Genomic DNA, 25,566 nt, shown 5'->3' with positions numbered 1-25,566 from the left:
GCCATGACATTTATCAAAAATTAATCCACTCTGATTTTTCCCTCTAATTTTTTTTTTATAATTTTGCTGTAACATGTACCTATCTATACGTTTTCAAAGGTGAGTGAATTCTTCAATCTTCTTCTGGGGAGCACAGCCTTGTGTTTAGCCTTAGGAAAGAGTTAACTAGATGCAGCAAAGCATCCATAATAGAGTTAATACTACAAATGGCAAAATATAAACTTAAGCTTAGATAAGCTGCTTCTGATTTGAAAACAGGTACAGTAGCTGAATTATGAAGCTAGTTATTTAGAAAGGCAAGTTCCATGTACAATATCCATGATCTAGGCTTGGCTTAAAAAAGTACAATCCCTTGAGACTGTATATCCTACTCAGTTATAAGAATTCTAATATTTAATTAATTACAATCTGAAAGGTGAAAACTCGCCTGCTCCATGGGAGTCAGGTATTTTCATGTGATCACAAGACCACAGCAGTTTATCACTCTTTAGCTAAGTCATTATACTTCAAGTATTCATGTTTAACACATCTTAACTGCAAGTAAAACGCATTAATTTAAAACATGAGCAGCCATCAAAAAGGTGGCAGAAGGTGATTCACTCTGCAACTGGGGTTGTCTAAGAGCAGCACCCAATCATTTCTAATCAAGTCAATACACAAAGAGATACAAAGACTGGTTCATATTTAGTTTAAGGATAAACAATAATTTTAAAATAAAAATTTCAGTCTCAGTTTTATCTTCTAGATAGAATGATAATATTCTTTAATGTTTTAATACACTTCATATTTCTTTTTTCACCTACAAACCAAACCTATAAAATCCATTTCTAATGAAGCATGTACCACCATCACTACTGCTAAGCTGCCAGATTGTTAAAATGCAGAAGACACTCAAATCTTCAAGCAATGCAGCTTCATCTGTAACACACACACAGAAGTCCAGAACCTTTGACTTCTTCAAAAGAGAATTACACCTCAAAACGGAATAAGCCCTTTTAACTTCCCTTTCTAAGTCAAGATAAACGCTTATAGTTACCCCTTTTTCATTTTTAGAGAAACAAATATTTCACCACAAACTTAAAAAATTAATATAGTAACATTCAAATTCAAGGACTCAACTTCAAGGATTTTCTTTCATTCCAGTAGGGCTTTAACATGCACTATTCATGACAGGAGTAACAGCAAGTAAAAGTGAGGAAGCGTTTGCAATTTTGCAAATCTTTGCTAAAATACATGATCACAGCTTTGTAGGGTGCATCCTGAAATGCCCCTGCATACTGTAAACCCATGGACTTTAAACTCATGGACTTTTTATTCATGGTTACTCCTCCAAAGCTTTAGAGAAGAAAGGATAGGAAAACTTGTGCTCTTATACCCTAAGATTTCCCTGTCTTGTCTTCACATACTGAAAAGGGGTTACAAATTGCACAATGCAGAAACAGCTGATGTTTCATGGTCACCTTACATGCCAAGTGCTGAACCCTGTGTTGGAGTGTCTAGCACCCTAATTTGTCCTTCACATTTGCCAGGGACTTATTTTGAGATTATTGGCTAATAATAGGACAGGCTATATATCTCAAACACAAACCCTTCAAAATGCCATACTGGAAACAAGAGTCTGATAAAAAAAAAAAATTAGTTTTGTGGTATAAAACGGCCATACTCACTTGCATTTTTAATAGTTTGAAGAGGATTTAAAGAAGATTTTGTGGGTTTAAACTTTTTCTACCACATTCAGCAAAAGTGTGGTTTACACATTTGGTAGAAAAGTTTGATGATCTCTTCTAGTAACTAAATTCTCTTCACATGATTTATATCTTCTGGCATGCACTTCGGCACATAGGTTTGTTTGTTTTCCCTGACTTACAAACAAAATTAAGAGTACAAACATTCATCTTACAAAAATAAATAAATTCTGCACTCCAAAGATCCCAAATCATAGAATCATAGAATCATAGAATCATTGAGGTTAGAAAAGACCTCTAAGATCATCGAGTCCAACCGTCAACCCAACACCACCATGCCCACTAAACCATGTCCCTAAGCGCCTCATCTACACGTCTTTTAAATACCTCCAGGGATGGGGACTCCACCACTTCCCTGGGCAGCCTGTTCTAATGTTTCACCACTCTTTCAGTAAAGAAATTTTTCCTTACATCCAATCTAAACCTCCCCTGCCGCAACTTGAGGCCATTTCCTCTCGTCCTATCGCTTGTTACTTGGGAGAAGAGACCAACACCCACCTCGCTACAACCTCCTTGCAGGTAGTTGTAGAGAGTGATGAGGTCTCCCCTCAGCTTCTTTTTCTGCAGGCTGAACAACCCCAGTTCCCTCAGCCGCTCCTCATCAGACTTGTTCTCCAGACCCCTCACCAGCCTCATTGCCCTTCTGTGGACACGCTCCAGCACCTCAACGTCCTTCTTGTAGTGAGGGGCCCAAAACTGAACACAGTATTCGAGGTGCGGCCTCACCAGTGCCGAGTACAGGGGCACGATCACTTCCCTACTCCTGCTGGCCACACCATTTCTGATACAGGCCAGGATGCCATTGGCCTTCTTGGCCGCCTGGGCACACTGCCGGCTCATGTTCAGCCGGCTGTCGACCAACACCCCCAGGTCCTTCTCTGCTGGGCAGCTTTCCAGCCCCTCTTCCCCAAGCCTGTAGCGCTGCATGGGGTTGTTGTGACCCAAGTGCAGGACCCGGCACTTGGCCTTGTCGAACCTCATACAGTTGGCCTGGGCCCATCGATCCAGCCTGTCCAGGTCCCTCTGCAGAGCCTTCCTACCCTCGAGCAGATCAACACTCCCGCCCAACTTGGTGTCGTCTGCAAACTGACTGAGGGTGCACTCGATCCCCTCATCCAGATCATCAATAAAGATATTAAACAAGACTGGCCCCAGTACTGAGCCCTGGGGAACACCGCTCGTGACTGGCCGCCAACTGGATGTAACTCCATTCACCACAACTCTCTGGGCCCGGCCATCCAGCCAGTTTTTGACCCAGCGCAGAGTCCACCTGTCTTAAGCCGTGAGCCGCCAGCTTCTCTAGGAGAATGCTGTGGGAGACAGTGTCAAAGGCCTTGCTGAAGTCCAGGTAGACCACATCCACAGCCTTTCCCTCATCCACTAGGCGGGTCACCTGGTCATAGAAGGAGATCAGGTTGGTCAAGCAGGACCTGCCTTTCATGAATCCGTGCTGGCTAGGCCGGATCCCCTGGTTGTCCCACTCATGCCTTGTGAGCGCCCTCAAGATGAGCCGCTCCATAATCTTCCCCGGCACCGAGGTCAGGCTGACAGGCCTGTAGTTCCCTGGATCCTCCTTCCGGCCCTTCTTGTGGATGGGCGTCACATTGGCAAGCCTCCAGTCGTCCGGGACCTCCCCCATTAACCAGGACTGCTGATAAATGATGGAGAGCGGCTTGGCGAGCACCTCCGCCAGCTCCCTCAGCACTCTCGGGTGGATCCCATCCGGCCCCATAGACTTGTGAGCGTCCAGGTGGCATAGCAGGTCATTGACTGCTTCCTCCTGGATTACGGGGGGTTCATCCTGCTCGCCGTCCCCGTCTTCCAGCTCGGGGGGCCGAGTACCCTGAGGATAACTGGTCTGCCTGTTAAAGACTGAGGCAAAGAAGGCATTGAGTACCTCAGCCTTTTCCTCATCCTCAGTGACAATGTTCCCCCTTGCATCCAATAAAGGATGGAGATTCTCCTTGGCTCTCTTCTTGTCATTAATATATTTGTAAAAACTTTTTTTGTTGTCTTTAACGACAGCGGCCAGATTGCGTACTAGCTGGGCTTTTGCCTTTCTCATTTCTTCTCTGCACGACCTAACAAGATCCCTGTACTCTTCTTGAGTCGCCTGCCCCTTCTTCCACAAGCGGTAAACTCTCCTTTTTTTCCTGAGTCCCAGCAAGAGCTCCCCGTTCAGCCAGGCCGGTCGTCTTCCCCGCCCGTTCTTCTTACGGCGTACAGGGACAGCCTGCTCCTGTGCCTTTAAGACTTCCTTCTTGAAGATCGTCCAGCCTTCCTGGACCCCTTTGCCCTTCAGGACCGTCTCCCACGGGACTCTCTCAACCAGTGTCCTGAACAGGCCAAAGTCCGCCCTCCGGAAGTCCATGGTTGTGGTTTTGCTGCCCCCCCTCCTTACTTCACCAAGAAGCGAGAATTCTATCATTTCATGGTCGCTAAGCCCAAGACGGCCTCCGACCACCACATCTCCCACCAGTCCTTCTCTGTTTGTAAACAGCAGGTCGAGCGAGGCACCTCCTCTAGTAGGCTCACTTACCAGCTGTGTCCAATCCAAATATTGAACTACCTACACGTAAAATTTGTTCTTTATTAGAGATGAAACTTTTGAGTAAGAATGTTAAAGAGTTCTGTACTTCTGTAAAAGCAAATTCGGAAGTATTTTATAGTTTCAGTAGTATTTCACAAAGTCACATATCAAAGAAAATAACATTACTTCTTATACCCCATCCCAGGAAGTGTTCAAGGCCAGGTTGCATGGAGCTTTGAGCAACCTGGTCTAGTGGAAGGTGTCCCTGCCCATGGAGGGGGGGTTGGAACTAGATGATCTTTAAGGTCCCTTCCAACCCAAACCATTCTATGATTCTATCTTTTTATACTAAGTGGTGAAATATGGAATTTAAACTAACATTTCTGAACACAGAATCTTGCTATCCAAAAAGACTGCATTGGTCTTGCAACTTGAGGCTGACACATGGGCCAGTTAAGCCTTTTTCAGCATCACCACCTCGACTTAAAGATACCCTCTTTATAGGCAAAATAGGCATTTTCAAAGTACACTTTTACGAAGTAATCTAGCTACAAAATAACGCATCTACTTTTCTTACATATGTAACCATATTCTTTAGAAATACATTTATATTGATAAATGTTGTATGAAGGATACTGATGCATCCTTGACAATTTATCACTTCTCTAACGATTAGAAAATAGCTGTTGTACAGGGGGCCCTTAAGCACAGAGCTTTAATCCATCTCTTCAAATACTTCCAGTATCCTCAGCCCAGAAATCTATAGTTTTCTTAACTGAGTCACCATGATCAATTTGCCTGAAAGTTATCAGCTAACATATTTATATTTTGTAACCTCTACACTTGTTTAAAGGCAAGAAAAGGACAATTCTAATGTGCTTACAATCCACGTTACTTAACCCTTCACTGGAAACCCTCCATTCACTGAACACCCATTCATGTCAGGGCCTCAAAATTATCTGTAAATCTTGACCCTATTTTCACTGGAACAGAACAAAGCGTGTGCAAGACAATCTAGCATAGCCTTATCTTTGTTCAAAGAATGGATCAAGCTCATTCAGATTATTTATTAAAACGTGCTGTCATACCACATTAAAATATACCAACTTTGTGCAGTTGCTCTTTTAAGTTCATTTTCTTTTCATTAGCCTTTCCAGTTGTTGCTTTTCTTCTGATACTTTCTGAAGCAGTCTCATTCACAAACATGGACAAAGGGGACTAGATAAACCCCTGCACAGAGTCCCTATGTGGACACTAATTCCAATAGTCAGTGCTCTTCACCCCCACCGCCCTTACTGTGCAACACTTCAGAAGACAGTTTATCTAATCCATGCTTTAACTGATTAGCTAACTTTCCTGAAAGTTTCCATGTAAAAAAAGTCTCCAGAATTCTATTTCTCCCACAACTTTTGTCTGAAATTAATTTCCTACCCTGCACTTAACGCCCTATTCTTCCTACTTCATACTACTTTATTTCAAACAATTACTATTACAAAAATGAAACTTTTATCCACTTAGTTTTTGGCTTACTCCACAAGCTAAAGTCCTTACATCATTCCAGAATTTGCACTGACCAGTATCTAAACAGAGGGGTAGACACAACACCATGCAACACCTCAGCCCTAGCACTCATTGAGTAAAATGAGTACTAAGGTCCTGTATTTGAACTTTCATACATATATTTAAAATAATTATTTGGGGCTAAGAAGGATGTAATATTTGGATCAATAGTAATGTTGCTGCAAGGGTTTTTAAAAATACCCTTGTTATCCATGTGTCACATGGTCATGCTAAAAACACCTTCAGTGGTACCATTCCCACCAGATGGACAGTTCACATGAGCTTATTTGTGAATACTACAAATATCATGCTTTCTTTTGCTATGTGCAGTTTCTGCTGAATGGGATGTTGCCTGCCTTGGTTTCATTCACAGAGCACCTGTTCAAGGAAGTCACTGAACTTCCCACCAAAAAAACATTGAGGGGTGCTTGTGCTACTAATATACCAAATAGAAGCTTAACATTAGCATTTTCAGATACACATGAAACACCGTATGGAAGCTTACTGTATCTTCTGAGACATTTAACATTAACTCCCCCAAATTTCCTTTCCTACTGCAGTGACATTTAGGTAAACAGCTTTTGCTGTATCACTATGGGAACAGTGTCTGTTCCTTCTGTTCCTATATTGCCACTACCAATCACTTTTTCTTCGCCAAAATTTGCTGCCAAAACATTCTACGTTCTCAAACTTAAAATATACCCTCTGACAACAAGATTCACCAGAAAGCGTTCACCAGAAAGTCAGCCAAACCATTTCCAAATAAAGACAAAATAAACTGTTTTAAGAGAACTCCCTAGATCTTATTCTACGCTTCATATGAACTTTATCACCATATCTGAACATTTCACAGCATGAAACTTACTTTTCCTTTTGATATCCTTTTAGAGAAGAAACCTATTCCATAGGTGGGAAACTAAAATACTAAAAAGATAAATAGCCTGATCCAAGAACACACAAGAAGCTAGGGGCAAACTAAAAAATTCAATGCTCATTTCTGAAGTTCCTGGCTAGCATCTTACCTACCTTCTCTTACCCTTTCCACTATAGCAACAAACTATTTTATTTCCTTAACCTGCATAATTCAGTGTTTCTCTTAGAGGAGACAAGCAGTTCTGTAAGCATGAAAATTAATAACGCTTCATCCTGCAGCCTGGCATTGGTTGATGGGTTTTGGTATGAAACGTGGGCTCCTGCTGCAGCCTGCCTTTGGGGGAAGGACGGAACACAAAGTTTCTCTCTTCCTGTTCTCAAAAAACATGTAAAAATAACTTTGAAAACTTTGTTTCCGCTGTATTTGGTTGAAATCGGATGCTCTCAGAAGTTACAGAGATCAAAGAGATACATTGATATACATGTATATTGAGGAATACAGAGAAATTGTCCAAGCAGCCAGGGATCAGGTTAGGAAAGCTAAAGCCCTGACAGAATTAAATCTGGCCAGGGACGTCAAGGGCAACAAGAAAAGCTGCTATAGGTACATCAGGGATAAAAGGAAGACAAGGGAAAATGTGGTCCCTCTCCGGAACGAAACGGGAGACCTGGTTACCCAGGACACAGAGAAGGCTGAGGTACTCAACAACTTTTTTGCCTCAGTCTTCACCGGCAAGTACTCGAGCCTCACTGCCCAAGCCGCAGAAGGCAAAGGCGGGGACTGGGAGAATGAAGAGCCGCCCACTGTGGGAGAACATCAGGTTCAAGACCATCTAAGGCACCTGAAGGTGCACAAGTCCATGGGACCCGATGAGATCCATCAGCGGGTCCTGAAGGAACTGGCGGATGAAGTTGCTAAGCCACTATCCATCATACTTGAGAAGTCGTGGCAGTCTGGTGAAGTTCCCACTGACTGGAAAAGGGGAAACATAACCCCCATTTTTAAACAGGGAGAAAAGGAAGACCCGGGGAACTACAGGCCAGTCAGTCTCACCTCTGTGCCTGGCAAGATCATGGAACAGATCCTCCTGGAAGCTATGCTAAGGCACATGGAGGACAGGGAGGTGACTCGAGACAGCCAACATGGCTTCACCAAGGGCAAGTCCTGCCTGACTAACCTAGTGGCCTTCTAGGATGGAGCAACTACATCAGTGGACACGGGAAGGGCTACAGATGTCATCTATCTGGACCTCTGTAAGGCCTTTGACACGGTTCCCCACAACCTCCCTCTCTCTAAACTGGAGAGGGATGGACTTGATGGGTGGACTGTCTGGTGGGTGAGGAATTGGTTAGATGGTCACATCCAGAGGGTAGTGGTCAACGGCTTAATGTCCAGATGGAGAGTGGTGACGAGTGGCGTCCCGCAGGGGTCCGTATTGGGACAGGTACTGTTTAATATCTTCATCAATGACACAGACAATGGGATCGAGTGCACCCTCTGCAGCAAGTTTGCAGATGACACCAAGCTGAGTGGTGCGGGGGGGATGCCCCCAGAGGGATGGGATGCCATCCAGAGGGACCTGGACAAGCTTGAGAAGTGGGCCTGTGTGAACCTCATGAGGTTCAACAAGGCCAAGTGCAAGGTCCTGCACCTGGGTCAGGGCAACCCCCAGTATCAATACAGGCTGAGGAATGAAGGGATTGAGAGCAGCCCTGCCGAGGAGGACTTGGGGGTACTGGTGGATGAAAAGCTGGACATGAGCCAGCAATGTGCGCTCACAGACCAGAAGGCCAATCGTATCCTGGGCTGCATCAAAAGCAGCGTGGCCAGCAGGTCAAGGGAGGGGATTCTGCCCCTCTACTCTGCTCTGGGGAGACCCCACCTGGAGCACTGCGTCCAGCTCTGGAGCCCTCAGCATAAGAAAGACACGGACCTGTTGGAGCGGGTCCAGAGGAGGGCCACAAAAATGACCAGGGGGATGGAACACCTCTCCTGTGAAGAAAGGCTAAGAGAGTTGGGGTTGTTCAGCCTGGAGAAGAGAAGCCTTCGGGGAGACCTTATTGCAGTCTATCAGTACTTAAAGGGGGCTTATGAAAAAGATGGCGGCAAACTTTTTAGCAGGGCCTGTTGCGACAGGACAAGGGGGAATGGCTTTAAACTAAAGGGGAGTAGATTTAAACTAGATATAAGGAAGAAATTTTTTACGCTGAGGGTGGTGAAACGCTGGCACAGGTTGCCCGGGGAGGTGGTGGATGCCCCATCCCTGGAAACATTCAAGGTCAGGTTGGACGGGGCTCTGAGCAACCTGATTTAGTTGAAGATGTCCCTGCCCACAGCAGGGGGGGTTGGACTAGATGACCTTTAGGGGTCCCTTCCAACTGAAACTATTCTATGATTCTATGATACATATAGCATGTGACTGCAAAAGCTTCTTTTTTTTTGCTTCCCCCCCCTTTTTAATAGGAAGCTCCTGGAAGAACAACCTTAGCTACATCACAACTTGTGGCCCATGTATTTTTCATCTACATTGATAAATGCTTTCAGCCATATAGTGCTTAGGGAAAGCATAGATGTGAGAAGCAGCTGGTAGTCTTTTACTACACGAGACAAAGTCCTTTAAAAAAGTCACAAATCTAACCTATGCTGACAGACTAGGTCTGTGCATGCTCAGTCTACCTATGCTCAATCTGCATTAACTACGGGTGTTAAGCTTGCAAAGCTTCCAGCGAGTTTCACAGTTCAGGGTAAGGTGGTCTTAATATAATAAGAATACAGACAGCAGGCATGTCTGGTCTTACGACGGGCTTACACCAACACACCCATGACAATGCAAACATAAAACTGAATCATTAGCCAGAAAAATAACATGGCCTCTGCTGAAACCATGTTTTAGGGAACTTCAATTAAATGTGATAGTTTCATTATATTTAAGACAATATGTAAAACATTTTAAGTACCATTCAATTTGGTACTAGAATGTAAAGAAACTTTCTGTTCTATACAATGCCTCGAGAATTATGGAAGCTGAGGCACTTCAACAAGAGACAGAGCTAGCTGCCTTGCAGTACGAATGCACGCCAGTCACAGAGACTTTGTACCTGGAAGTATTCATCTTTGCTCTAGCAGTCAATCAGAGCACAAACTATAGTAAGCATCGTTTAATACCATGAGACTTTTAGATACAGTTGGGTTAAATATTGTTCCTTTTTATTCCTGAATTTCTTAAATTTAGTTTTTCTGAAGTCTGTGTCAAGAGATTGAGCCTTATTTTAATAAATGTACAAGATCTATATAATCTGGTAGGTTGTTTTCTTTCAGCTTCTTCCTTTGCTATAGCAAGAAATAAATTATTGAACAATAAAAGCTACCTGAACTCGGAACTAGTAGGTCTTCTTGGGATGAAGATAAGCACATAATTACTTAAATATCATTTCATAACTGAATTATGCCACACATCATTGGTATGTGTTTTAAAGGATTGTGGATGAGTATTTGAAAAAAATAAGTAATGGCATCATAATAAATCCATCAGAGTGAAAACTGCACTAACAAAATGTCTGATAAACATAATACAGCTTTGGGGTATTTGCTACTCGGTACCTTGGAAGGACTGCATTTTTCCAATTAGCTGAGTGGCATAAGATGCGATCTTGCTGGAGGCTGCTGCACTGCTGCAGCCACTGTCAGTCAACCCAGAAAAGTATAATTAAACTACTGAACCTTACTAATGAACTTTTCTTATGTTTATGTTCTTACATTGCAAAGAGCTTTCCAGCCTTTATGCCATACAAACATAACTGGCTCTGTATGCTCCTTTGTGCCACTGGATCTTCCACAAAATTTTACTGAAAGAAAAGCTGGTAGTTCAGTACGACAGGTTTAAGCAGTCAGGTGTGATAAAATTCAACATACCACCTGTTTTGTACCATATGAGAAAAGAACGACCAAAACAATTGGCCAAATGAATCTTTGGGCTGAACTACTTTCCTCAATTAAGATACATCAAATATTAGTTTCTTAGAAAATATGCAATAAAAATAAATTTGATTATTAAATTCTGATCTTCTGCAAGTTCTTTGTCTAGCATCATCCCTTCTGCTATACTGACCAACACTGATCAGTTTGTATTATGTGATTTACTACAGTAACAAATAGCAAGATTCAGATTCTTAATAATGACATCAAAAGGTATAATTCTACAAGCTTTCCAACTTGTAAGCAGCTCTCTACCCACATGAATAGTGACCACTGTGAAAGCCATCATGTAATGGCAACAGAGGAGTTAGACACTGCCCAAACTTTTAGCTATGCAACAAAACTGAAAATGTACTCACATAATACCTTTTAATATTAAATAAGAGGAAAAAAATCTTGGTTCATAACTATATAAATCCACGCAAATCAATCTAATCATCATTTCAAAGTTTTATATTGCTATCAATCACTACAGTATTATTCTAGAATAATACTCCCTACTAACATTTAACAGGCAAATGATGTATCCTGGTCAACTGTGTTGATTTCATTGAAAATGTTATTTTCATAGTTAAATTTTGAGCATAAATCTCAAATCTTTATTTAAAGTTCGCTTTCAAATGCTGAAGTCAAGCACCTAGGTTTCTGTGAAGAATCACACTGTTTAATCAAGGCATTCTTCAAGAAGAATGGAACTCTAAAAGCACTTTTCGTAAAAATAACTATGAAAAAACACAAACAACAGTAGGCTACTAAGCGGTGCTACCAAGTGAACTTTATGCAAGCAGGAAGTAAGGGCATGCTCTCAATCGCCTCTGAAGGGGGAGGGGCAGATGATATTGTATTTCCAATTCATTAAATGAAAATTTTATTGCAGAGGATTACACAATAACCAAAAAACCTAACACTGAAAAGAAAATCCATCTTAGTTAACATTCTCCCACTATCACTATATATTCATTTAACCTTTCTTCATGGCCCCGTCCTTCCAGATGGCCCAGCAAAAGAAAGGTTTTGGTGCATGACAGCAGGATAAACAAATTTGAATTCTTGCAAAATGAATGGTAAACCAAATCACATATTCAATCAACCATCACTGAAAACAGTTTGTCATTAAAGCTCACCAGATCAGAAAATACGTTTTAGTCGATCTTAACAGCTACATGAGTCTTTTGAAGTACCCAGGGACTGGCTTTTCAAAAGCACCCAGAACTTCTCAATTTCTGCTCAAATTAAGAAAGCAAGCCTTGACCAGCATTTTCAAAAGCCATGGATCCCGAGGCTGTGGTATTTCAAGACACAGCGCTCACACACACGCAGACCATATAAAAAAAACCCACGGTTCTCAATGCATAATATGCTTTTTATATGAAACATGTTTTTAAAAGAAAGTAAACACCCATATTCTGCATAACCTAGAGTTTTAAGACAGGTTTTATAAGGCAAATCCAAGTAATATTTACGGCAATCTACTTTTGGTATGGCACTGATACATGGCAACATGTAAAGATTCTCAATTTTATGTGTTCATTTTTTGAGTAAAAACTTCAGAAACAATTTTCAGGGTTTCCTTTCATATAGCAGCTATTGTCAAGGAATAAAACTGTAGATTAGCATTTTATTACATTTACATGCTCAATATTGGAGGAAATTAGTAATTCACATAGTTTACATACAGTCCATAAACTGGTTTTATAACCTAGGTTTGTTCATGTTTTTTTCAGAGCATTTAAAAATCAACTTTTACTCTATTCCAATAGTTTGTATGAAAAGTACAAACTTCTCCCACTTATCTTAAATGCTCACTATAGATTTGAATTACAATTTTAATGTCAAATCTACTTTCCCACCAACCATTCAACCGATTAGTAACTAATAAGATTATTCTGTGTATTTGGAAGGACATAGATTTACTTTTACTGTGACCAGTCTCTAAAGTTTTGCAGGCATACCTTTATCAAGCAGGGACTAAGGGAAAAGAACGGGGCGGGGGGGAAAGGGGAGAAGGGCACATAGGGCGGGGAATCACTGCTCTTCACAGCACAATTAAACCAGGGGAAAAAAAAAGCCTTCTACCAGTGCAGCACTATTCTGTTTGGGAGACTGACTTTAGGCTATAATAGAAAAAGAACTCTTTCTGGTGTATGCTGTATCTCCCTAGGCAGTTTGCCAGTGAAGCACTACCAGCAAATCTTTAAGGAGAGACAAGCCCTTAGTAGGAATTCCCCACAGGAACAAGCTTGCAACTTTGAACAAAGAAAAACACTTCCTTTCATATGGGAATGATTAAGTACATCCTTTTGTAAGGCCTTCTGGTTTGGATAACTGAGAAGCTATCTCCTGCATTAAAAAAAAAATGGGAAGTTATTTTTGCAGTGTCATTAACTGAAACCTGTAAAACTAAGTTGCAGACCACCTTCTCATAGTCTTGCATGCCAAACAGCCATTTTCATCTGTGCTGAAGTAGCTAGATCCTAAGTTGTATTGGGGCACATAAAATAAAGAAGAACAAGTACTAGTCTTATGTTATTCCCAAACCTCTACAAACCCAAGTGACCCTTCTACCAGTTGGAAATTGCCAGTCATCTTGGTCATCTTTTTCTTTCAGGAATGTCCCTTTTCCTAAGCAAGAGTGTGAAATAAAATTTCTGTTTCGTTCTCCACTAGAGATGGACTTGACACATGCAATTATGTTTACCAAAAAAAATTCAAGAGCTATTTCATTCTACTGGTATAGCGCAGAGCAGACAGAATAGCCTAGGAACTGGCTGTAGGACAAAGTGGGTGTAAAACACTACCAACTCAGAATTTTCATCTGTTTTGCAGAGGTGTGCATTACAACACAAAGGAAAAAAGTTTTCTAAATACATGATCTGCACTGATAAAAGTCAAAGCAATCCATAATAATTAGCTAATGCATACTACTGGAAGTCTTGAGCTGCCAGTAATATAAAAAAATTGAAATATGAAGATAGGGCTGAGTACAGCATTATAATATTTTTTAATAATTCCCTTGCAGAAGTGTCATCTATTAAGGAATTCTTGCAGTTGTGCAAAGCTTACTTACTAATGCATACTGTCTCACCTAAAAACCAAACAGCTTTACTACTAATTTTCAGAAAGGTAAGTCAGGCTGCTCCAGTATTTAAATAGTTACTTCATGGTTTTTTGAATGAGAAAATAGATGCCAGGGTAATCGATGTACATTAAAAATAGCAAAAAAAATTATCAAAACTATCCCTCAGAGCATTTACATATGCATATAGACACAAACACTGATGAGGAGATAATTCAAGCCTCTTCATTTTTAAGCCTGTGTGAAAAGAAAAAGGACAGTTCCTAACATGTATTTTTTTCAAAATTAAACTACTGACTTTCTCTCAGGCCCTCCTGACTACTCATACACAGAGCTATAAATACATTTCACTGACTTGAATCAACATGCAACATAAAATTCCTGTGGTATATCAGTTACAATTAGATCCAATATTTTTGAATCTTTTTTCAAATTAAACTTAATGACATTTTCCCTTACAAAGAATTAATCTAGTGCCTTTAGTACCAGTAGTTAGGTGCTTGGCTAAATACACACAAAATATTGTAATGTCTCCATCATGTTTACCCGCATGCAAAATGAAGTATTTTCAGTAGAGTCCAAATTATCTTGCATCTTTCCTCAAAAGTTTACTTGGGTGACTTTTATACCAGCTAGCAGAGACATTAGGAGAGAGCATTAGCTAAGAATCCAAAAGTAGAAAAAGATCAGAAACACACTAACAAAAAGTTATTTAGACTGGAAGATGTTCTAAGTGAGGAGAGACACACACAGGCCTCAAAGACCCCTGAACTGAAAAAGTAAACACAGCAAAGACAGTAGCTATACATGGAAGTCTTTCTAAAATACATCATAGAACATTTAGCAATTAAACAGAAATCTTTAATAAATAATTCTAAATGTGGTTAAAATTAATAATATTCTACAACAATATTTTCAGATAAGCTATGTATAAAGGATAACTAGGTGCAAGGTAGAAACCAAAAACCTTTTCAATGGGTGGATTAATTAGTCATGTGGCCTTAGAACTGAACGAGTCATGGGGTTGCTAATGAGATAAGGATAGGAAGCCTGACACCTCTAAATCAAGAGTTCAACCAGTTCTTCTCAGAGTACTCTCCTGCTGTGCCCTAGATTGAAGGCACAACTAACAATTCAGGGACAACAGGGGCTTTCCTAATGCTGGAGGCACTGAAAAATCCACCTAAATCTACTTACAGAGGAAATCTTTGCCTGAAAAATAGGACACAAACAGTTACCTTTCTGTAGCAGCGTCCCCCCACTATGGCTCTCCCAGTCCCAACTGCCTGGGAGAAACAAGAGGTGTCCAGGACCATGACCTCACCTGCTCTGTAAGCACAGGCTGGAGAGACCTTCTTATAATGCAGCACCTCACTCAGAGGGTTCCCCAGTGACAACAGTAGTCAGAAACAAGGCTGAAGAATCCTGCTATCAGGGACATAGAGTCTTTAATTATCATCAGGTTCCAGCCCTTTATGCATTAGGGTCAAGCCCTTTACTCACATGACTTTGCACTTGCCAATTTGCTGTAATTTATGCAAGTAAGTCTCCCAAAATGCACAGGCTGTCAATCTCTTCTCAAGTAGAATGGTGTCACCAGCGAAAACCTTCAGGGTCTAGTCACAATAGATGCAGTACACCCAAAGCAGACTCAACTCAAACTTCAGGGGTCTAGTTTTCATAGACTTAGTACACATGCCGTCTCATTGTTCACATTTAGTTATTTAAAAAAAAAAAAAAAACAACCACCAAAACATCTTAATCACGGCCAAAATCCAGACTCATATTGTGCCAGTCTGCCTGCACATTGTAAAGAAGCCCAGTGCTAGCCAGACCAATGGGAAAGTCAGTAGGAGGCAAAGCACAGGAGAACAGAACATGGTACAGCAGGATGATACAAGAAAGAGCATTGAGGTGTGAGAGTGAGATAGAGTAAAACATGCTGCAGATGAGGACAAATAGAAGAGTAAACACAGAGGGAAGCCAGAGGGCAGAGACAAAAGATAGCAAGAGAGAAAGGAAGGAATGGGAAGTTAAAGACAAAAGACATGAAGGGAAATAACACAGATGGGGAAAAAAAAATTGAAAAGACAGAAACAGAAGATAGATATAGACAGGAAACCCATCCTGCCAGAAACTGCTTCTTATCAAGCTCAGACAAGAAACACTGCCAAAAGAAGAGCTGAATCAAGCATGGAAAGTTCAGATCACCTGAAACTTCTGAAGGCAGATGAAAGAAACTACATTAAAATATGAACAAAGTAGTGAGCTTATGAGGATTTCATCCCAGAGTACACCAGCCCTGTTCTGCTGTAAGAGGAAAAAAAAAATTTCTTTGGTTCAATAATAGTTTCACACATCTACTTGCAGAAGAACTGGGCCCACTTGTGAAAGAATGTTAATTGATTAGGGACTAATTATTAAGTAGAATTCGGGATCAAGTTCAATAACTGTTTTTAACATTCATTAGTCTGTATTGCACTCTATGCAGTACAGAAATACATGACAAAACTGGTCCATTCAAAGTAGAGAAGATCCCTTCCTCCTGCCTCTCCCAGCACACACCAGAGACACACGTCAAGGTGTTTTTAGACAAAGGATTAGATAAACTTTCCCACAGAACACAGGACTAACACTGGCAAGTGGTCAAGCACAGTCCAGTCTGAATTTAATTCTGCACTTCTGCTTTGTTTGAAATGCATTGTTTTGTATCACCCAGTACTAACACATCATTCTTGAGAGAGAACAAGGATGACCATGAATCCACTGTGCAAGAAGATAGCTGTAGTGCACCCTCTACTCTCAGAGAATGGCAAAAAGGCAAAAGAGAATCTAAGCTTGTCTACTCAGAAGATGAAGAGACAGACAAAAAAACTAATAATGAAAGAGACTCCTATCCTACATCAGTGATTACCATCTGCTTAATTTAGTCACAGATATCATGAAGAAACCCTTTCTTACTTCCCTAAGTTATCAGAAGTATCTCATATCTCATATAGCATGCTGCTGGCTCTATCACAAAAACTTCAATAATCACAACTTGCATCTCAGCAAAGATGAGTGACCAACACAGAAACACACAATTGTCCCATCCTTACACTTAGCCTGTACTGTCAATTTTCTGTAAGTCTACTGTTCCAAAAACAAGGGTGTGGAACCTTCCCACAGACATCTCAAGATATTAAAGATTAAAAATTGACTCAAATTCAAGAATAACAGATACCCAAGATACATCTTATTTTTAAAAAATACATAAATATGCATACATTTGATTTACTATTTCTCTTAAGATACATCTACCTGTTTCTTAAAATGTCTGTTATAGTTTTGGTTAATTTGTGCTAAAATTTATTTTGCCATTACTACTGCAACGTGTAACTGACTGTGTTGATTAGACACCACATGTTGAAACATTCATGAGAAAGCAAGAACAGGGCTCACTCACAGCTCAACCAGCGGTTAGGTGGTTGACATACAGTCAGTGTTTCACTGGCTCAGTCACAGGTGAAGACAGACTCAGAAATTGTATCTCAGGTTTCTCTTACAAGTCTTGGAAATTCCATCATACAGAAGCTGTTTTCTAACATCCCATCACAAAGGGGAATGAATACGTGTTCTGCATGTACACCCTTGGATTGAGGTTGCCACTGTAGACTTCCTGAAGTCATAAACACTTCGACTGCTCAACTTCCCACATATGCAGTCTTCTCCCTAGCCCAAGCAAAACTGGAAAAGTTTCCATTTCTAGTTCCCACTTAGCAGTGTTCCACTGGTTTTTGCCCTCTTGTACCATTGCTTCCTCTTTCCACACCTGATTACAAGTCACGTATATTTCGTATTCATGAAAAAAAATCCACATGCATATTTAATTTTTCTGTTTACAAATTAAAAAAATATGAGCCAGTTCAGCTAGCTGATGGAAAGCAATTAATCTGTTCAACTCAATGAAGCAAAATTGATTTACCCCCTAAGAACCAAGCCCTAGCTATAATATCCACATGCAAACTAAAATTTATAAAGCTGAACTTTTGGGGTTTACATAATGAGGAAGTGAAGGCACTGGAGGCAGACCATGTTCCTGTTCCTCACTCTGGTCTCTCCTCCCCCAAGACACTAAATGATACAAGTGCTGCAATCTGTACAGTGTCAATGGATGCCTGTGTCCAGAGAAGGAAAGGGGGGAGAAGGGGCTATGGGGTTGATAGGACCAAACACCTGGGCTGGAAGGAGAGAGGAAATTATCTTGTTCTCCTCAACTTTTGAATTTGAATTAAAGCCAGAGTGGGGTACAGTCTCCTAGCAAGATCAAACTGGCAATGTAGGGCTCATGGAAGACAAACATGTCTACATGCAGGGGGCTAAAATCCTACCAAACCTATTCATAAGATTTAATACTGATTTTTAAGATTTGGTCTTTTTTAAAACCAGTATCACAAAAGATCTGAACAATATTCAATCTCTACTTCCACTGTAAGACAACTGACAGCTCTCTCTCTCAAATATATATCTATACACACACCTCAAGCATCAGAAAATGCATGCTCAAGCAGGTTCCCAAGCAAGCCTGAGGATTTCTAACTCGGCTCTTCTATGATACTCCCTCTCAGTACACTTGTATCCACACTAAGAGTTCAACAAAGGAAGTGGGTCTACACTAGGAAAAATGTCAGCGAAATGCTAGAGGAAGATACATGAACCCGGATCACCGGTTAGTGTATTTCATTATGTAGAACCTTAGTCATAAGAAAAGCCAATGCTGCTCATTCCAGAACTATTTATTTTATTAGATTAGGTACACAGGATGTGCCTCTGTGTTCCCTTACCGGGCTTAAATCTGTCCCAGCACCTTAAAGTAGGTTGTCAGGATAAATTCTGTTCTCTGAGCAAACTTAGTGGAATTACTCAATATCAATATAAACAGGATACAAATTTAAATGGGAATTTGAGAGAATTTAAATGGCCAAGTAAACTTTATATACATATAATTGGGGGTGTTCAAGACCCTCTTCTACTTAAAATGGATAAGGATCTCTTACTAAAAAAAACTTAATTTATTTTTACTTAGACTAACCTGGCCACATTAGCTAAAAAAAGAAAAACCATCAGGGATGAAAATGTCCATTTCTTTCTAAATACTAGCGCACTGCAGAATTAGGTCAGAAATACCAGATGTTAGCCTAACAAAACTAATGCTAAAAACATTTCTTTCAAAATGATTAGCCTCTGACACAAGTAACTGCTTTTACACTTTTTATGTAATGCTTTATGAAATTAGTTATTAGCGGATCTCCTGGTGGATTGACAGCTATGGAGATTTGTGCCCTGAATTTCTCAGGGGAAAAAAAAAAGAAAGGAGAGATAAAGACTGTTGGTTAGATACACAGCTGCATAAATCATTCTTTACGTTGACCTGAATTATTCTGCCTTTCGCCAGCATTTTTTATTGTCCATATTTGCTTAATCTTGATAAACAAAAAATATGTAAAATGGGTCATATGCACAGAATAATTACTTTTAGAAAAATAAAAAAGCTTACACACCGCAAATTACACAAACATGTTCATAAATAGAAGACCTCATATCAACCTAAACTTTCCATGTAAAATAATCCAAATTTACCTACTTACTGGTATCCAATTCTTTATTTCATGAACAAACCTCCCCCCCAAAAAAGAAGTCACACGCAGATTTTGAGTGCACAGGACCACTGAACTCCACTATTTCAAGATGGTGTCTAGTATAAACAATGGAATTATTGCAGTGTAATTCAATATTACCCTTGAGTGTGATAGCCTTTATAAGTTTTAATAAAATAGAGAATTAGAACAAAATTAGTTTTCATGATATTTTCAAGCACAACAATAGTACACTATTTTCAATCGAAGAAATACATCTCTACACACTACTTACTGCAGTACCATCCCTTTTTGAAAGATCACTTGTACCAGCAGTGACTGCTTTTAAGATTCACATTGATGTTCCTACCACTTTAAAATGTATTAATGTAAAATTTCCCACCATCCTCTCATTAAAAACTAAAATATCTAGTACAATATTCAGCTAAATAACACCATTAAAAATCGAAAACAGACAACAAGTATACAGGAAAGGCAATAAAACTTCAGGACTGAAACAAGTGTCAGAAACACAGTAACAGCTAGTAAATATATTTAATCAATATAAGCAATAGAAATTCAAATTAAAGTTTTTATACCACACAAATGTACACATACATGCAGCATAATATTAATGTACATTCTCCTCCAAAGAATATTACTGCTGAAAAAATCTTATTTTAAACATGACATAAGGGAGCACATATTAAAACTGAAAAAAAAAACCAACCCAAAGCAATTCCATATACATTTTATTTTAAAGTATCACTATATACCAATCTTATTTTTTTTACTAAAATTATCTATACTTAATACAGTCTCAAATACTAGCCACTAATCATGACCATCAATTTAAAAGTGCAGCAAACAAACAGAAAATAAAAACTCAAGAGTACTTACCAAATTATGATTAGTTGAATTAGAATCATCTTCTGGGAATGGGATGTAAACAGCTAAGGCCACACAATTGGCAAAAATAGACAGTAGTATAAATATGTCAAATGGTCTGGAAAATCTTGTTAAGGAATTCATGAATTATGAGTATCTACCAACTTTTAAGTCTAGCTCTCCTTTCAGCATCAACACTTGTAAAACAAGTCTTACTTTTAAGGCAATCTTTTGACTGATAACTATGACAAACATTTCATCACTTTTAGTTATATCACTATACCATATTATTTTCCATCACAATGATCTTTCAACGTCCTCTCCTTTTTGAAAAAAAGAGAAGACTATTACTCTTGCTGCCACAGCGCACTTTATAATTATATTCATCTCTGGAATTTAATATACAGTCTTAAATCAATATGTGGGTCATCATGATGGGTAAGGAATACTTACTGAGCTCTTCTGTCCTCATACGCTCACGTAAGTCTCATTAATGTTAACAGAAATGTGTTTGTCCAAAGGAGGAAAATAATTTGGGGTCTAGTTCATAGTAGGATATGAGAAAGATTCCCAGCAAATCACAGCTGTTCTCCTGTACGAGAGCTGGAAAGCTGTACAATGGACGCAGGAAAATTCTGAGACTCTCTTCATGTCTCTGACAGCTAGACTCCAGAACAATTTTGCTTTGGCCAGGACAGATGAAAGCTTAGGTGAGTAGACTGGGGAATGGAATATCATTACTGGCTTGGCAGCCATGCACACCGAGAGGCTATAGGCTTTCACACTGACAACAGCATGAATTGCAGCTGCACTTTTTATACCATATCTGGATGACAGCAGCTGAAACCTAGAGATACCTTTTGTCTTCCAGAAAGAAAAATATTTCTTAAGATTCATGCCTATGAAGTTCATCCTTCAGTTCATCATTAATTTGCCTTTCCCCCAAAGTATTTCATTATTTTCTTTTAACTACGAACACGGAGGTACCCAGATGAACCTATCTGTGGAAGTTTGGAAAGGGAATATTTTGGGCTTTAGCTATGATTTTTTACATCCTTTCCTCTATTCAATGCACAACTTCCTGATACGCGTCCATACGAGTCCCATAAAAGACTGAGGGAAGAGTACTGAATATACTCCAAGGAAGAGTACCGAATATACTCAAAAGCATATATTTTTGTCAGTTTAAAATCTTTTTCCTGACAAAAACTCCTACAAAGCCCATATGCCCCTTAAGATCTGTTAAGTTTTGTTTGTTGCCCTACAAGAAGTTTGCCACCTCAAGGGCTGAGTTTATGTTCACAAAGCCTATCAACATCAACAGCTGCTATGTTGTGTACAAAATAAAGTTACAACACACATCTTAACATGCAACATTCTCCAGACTGAAATGAACAAATGATACTAGCGCAAGACTGACAACCTTATTTTATGACGTAGTGCTACTGGGACAAATTCTGCCCTGAGTTATTCCACTCTAGATCCATAGTAATTTCATTTAACTGACCTTAGCCAAGGAGAGGCCAATTTACTGAAATTAGTTGGACTTCTACCAGTTTAAATGAAAGCAGAATCTTTAATATGGAATTGAATTATGTTCAAAGAATTGAAAAAAACAAGCCTTATAAATGAGTAATAGTTCCTATTGCCAGATTGGCTGTTCTGTTTAAAGTAACAAAATCAGTTTTACTTCAGTAATCTACTCTTGAACAGCTGTTTCCCGTTACAGGGACGTTGCCATGGCTAATAGGCAAACATTTTTCTACTCATACCTCAACAAAACTATTTTCTATTTCAAACCTTTTCTTGAGAAATAATATACCAAATCAACATGCTATCAGTTCTGCCAAAGAAATCCACATACTTCCACATCACAACCACTGAACTAAAGATAAAGCAATCCTTCCCAGCATACAAGTCATCATGAATACAGGCCAGTATATCTGATCTCCTATCTACAGATGTACATGCTTCCAAATATGTTTGGTGGTAGACATATGTTGTAAAAGTTCAGAAGATTAATATATTTCAGACACTTGCATGTACTTAGAATGAGTCCTTGGCTTAACTAAAAATCTTCCCTACTTTTAGTACTTGCAAAAATAATCTTTTTTAAAAGATTTCTACATCTGACTCATTTGCCCTAATGGCAATACACCAAATTGTAATATGGAAGACACAGGTTTGACATCTTAGGTCATCTCCCAATTAACACTGCTAGACGCACTCCTATCCATTCAACCTTATTTGGAAGGGCAACAAATGCAATACAGAGATTTGCTGGAATATAATGTAAGCTTGTAACTTTAAAAAGTTCTGAAAGCGTTCCCCCATCTCCTCCAAGAAAAAAGGAACAGCTATGAGCTCTTCTCTGACTTTGAACTACTTACTTCAGTAAAATGATACTCTAGGTCATTATGACACAAATTAAGAAGATATCTTTAACAGCAATTTAAGCAAATTTAACTACCATCAACATTAATGACAGTTACCCACACGTGCAAGTGAACTCGTGTTAGCTGTGATGCTATAAGAGATGCTGTAAAACATCCCCTTGATACATTCAGAAAACGCAAGGAACAGCCTGTGAAAATGAAACTGAGTCAAAGGATACTTCCATTCTACTAGACTAATGCAGGCTCTTCGTATTGGGTTGTTGAGGGATAAACAGAAAAGGGCACGGGGTGGCCGACTATTAGACGTATTACCCTGTTTTTTGCTCTTGGCATATTGCTGGCGTTTTCTTTGGGACAGAGACCCTACAGGCTGGGCTGTGGTGGTACTCATATTTTGGGCAGCCTTTGCTTGTCTAGCAGCATCAATTGCAGCTTGCCAAGATAGAACAGTTTGCTTGGATGGTGCTGAACTGTTTGACTGAATAGCTGGTCCGTCACCAGGGAGAGGAATTCTGGTGCTACTTGCATAGTTCGCCTCTGTGGGACAAAAGAAAAAAGTATTTGGTTATAATTTTTTATGCTAAAACGCGTCACAATATTTCTGACAAAAAGATTATTTTAAGACCTCTTGGCAGCGTGATGCTTCCATTACACATACTACAGAGACAATTGTATGCATGTATATATGTGATTGAACAGTAGCAAAAAATGCTCAGGAATCTGTACTACAACTTCAAGTTTAATCCAAGCATCAAGACAAGTGCTACACAAACACTTCATGTTTTGATTCTTCCACTTACTGCATTTTTTCCTAACTGGATGGCAGCTTTTCTGTCACCATGTTTATCCAATAAAACATAGCTACTCCTTAAGATCAACTTTGCTGTAGTACCACAGCATTTACTATTTCCTCACTTCATTTTGGTCAAAAAGTAGTTGTTTGAACAATGTGTAAGTATTTTAATTACGAATAACCAACGCTGGGGGGGGGGGGGGAGGAAGTCCTGTAAGCAAGTTAAACCTTGCCCTAATCTGCATTTGCAAAGAAAAATGCATGGATGCCTCCCACAAGTGAAAAAATCCAATATTGTCTGCTGAAAAACAAGTTAATAAAGCACTGGTATCTTTCACACTAGAAATTACAACCGTGAAACCACTATAAAGGGATGGGGTTTGTTTTTGCTTTTTCACAAGGATTTACAAAATAAACTGCACCTTCCAAACAATAATAAAGTCCTTTTTATCCAGATGACAGCAAAAGCGGCAAAACACCACCTCCTCACAAGCATCTTTCCTCGCGAGCTCTTTGACTAGAGCAACAGTCTACTCCTACATGCACCTGTAGGAAGGAGAGACTCCTAAGTGAAATTCAAAACTTGAAGATGCCTGGGTGGGAAAAAAAAAAAATGGAGGAACGGCACAATATACGTGCTGGGAATTAGGGCTGGCAGGCGGGATGACTGTGAAATGGATCTACCCAGGCAGGAGAGGAAAATTGCTCTCCAGCGATCGCTGCTCGTCAAACAGAGGAGAGCCACAAAAAGCACACCCCTCCTTTTCTAGACGGGGGGAAACAGACGACGAGAAAGACACGAGAGCCGCGAACATGCGTGGATGCGGAGGAGCCCGGCCTCAGCCGCCGCTTCCCGCCGCCCCGCTCCGCTCGCGCCCCTGCCTGCGTGAGGGACGGCAGCGCGCGCCGGGGGCGAGGGGACGCGGGAGCACTAAGATGGCTCCCCGGGATGGCGGCGGGGGCGGTGGGCGGGGGGGGGGGGATGTCACTCCGGGGCTCGCGCGCGTCGCCCCCGAGGGCGGCCGAGCTGCCGCGGGGACCCGGCACCAGCGCGGCGAGCGCTGGCCAGCGGCGAGCGGGCGGCGCATCAACAGCTGGGTGGCACGGGGGGCAGTGCCGCCTCGGGGGCGGGCTGACACCGGGGGCAAAGGTGGGAATTTTAACATTTTTCCAAAGCATCCCTGCTCCCCCCCGCCTTTTTTTTTTTTTTTAATAAAAAAAGCAATGGCACAGCCATCTCCCCCGCCTTCCGCCTGCCCTTTGGGATGCCATGAAACGTGGCTCGGCGCAAATAAACCACCCACCAATCCATCTATCTATCCATCGTCTTTTTAAATCAATACTTGAAAGGGAAACAAAGCCCGGGTGCCTGCGTTCCCCGGGGGAGCCCCTGGCCTCCGGCAGGGGCAAAACCACGAATTTACTGCTAATTGAGGAGCGAGGAATCATTTAAAAACAACAGCGGGGGATGTGGCAGCGCCGGAGCCCGTCAGCGGAGGGGATTAACGCGATTAACGCTGAGAAGCCTCGCGTCTTGCCCCCGCGCGCCCCGGCAGGGCAGGAGGCCGAGCACATCGCACCCACCGCCCTGCCCTAACCCCCCGCTGCCCGCCCGCCCCGGCGCGGGGAAGCCGCATCTCCGGGCAGGTTTATCCACAATTACACAAGTAAGAGGGAAACGTAGACCAAGCCGTGTCCTCCCCCAGCTCAGCCAGCTGATATTAATGGCCTCGGGGCAAGAGACAGACACGTATAAACCCGCTCCCATGTCGATCACACGCCGAGGGCAGCACCTTATCTCGCCTTCACCTCATCCCCTTGCCCTTCCCGGTCCCTCCTCGAACCCAACCGCTCATCCCTTCCCCATCCCAAACCTACCCCGTCCTCAACCCCTTCCCTAATCCCCCCAATCCCCGACTCCCACATCCCTCATAAATACTCCCCCGCTCCCCCTTCCCTCCCTCCCCTCAGATCCGACTCTTACCTTCTGGGTGCTGCTCCGGCTGCTGCTGGTGGTGCATTATTCTCACTTTCTCCAGTGTGTGAGAGGAAAATGAAAAAACAAAAAAGGGCAGAGACGCCCCCCACCCCACCCCGAGCCAGGTGTGCGCTGC

General features: G+C 41.0%; 1 protein-coding gene across 8 annotated transcripts in view; it reads right to left on the bottom strand.

Moving 5' to 3' along the window:
* The window catches only part of CACNA1D (calcium voltage-gated channel subunit alpha1 D), a 213,610-nt gene that overhangs the window by 181,811 nt on the left and 6,233 nt on the right, over positions 1–25,566 (bottom strand). For 7 of the 8 annotated variants that reach the window (XM_076346262.1, XM_076346268.1, XM_076346267.1 and 4 more), the window contains exons 1-3: positions 25,437–25,507; positions 22,878–23,196; positions 20,276–20,381 (exon numbers count right to left, since the gene is read on the bottom strand). In XM_076346262.1, the coding sequence (XP_076202377.1) occupies positions 20,276–20,381; positions 22,878–23,196; positions 25,437–25,473 (462 nt within the window). In that variant the 5' untranslated portion in view covers positions 25,474–25,507. Of the gene's footprint in view, positions 1–20,275; positions 20,382–22,877; positions 23,197–25,436; positions 25,508–25,566 lie in introns of those variants that run through there. The other variant, XM_076346263.1, reaches the window with a different exon arrangement.

Source organism: Aptenodytes patagonicus, chromosome 8 (genome assembly GCF_965638725.1).
Source record: "Aptenodytes patagonicus chromosome 8, bAptPat1.pri.cur, whole genome shotgun sequence".
Lineage (NCBI taxonomy): Eukaryota > Metazoa > Chordata > Aves > Sphenisciformes > Spheniscidae > Aptenodytes > Aptenodytes patagonicus.
This window is presented reverse-complemented; position numbering and strand designations above follow the sequence as displayed.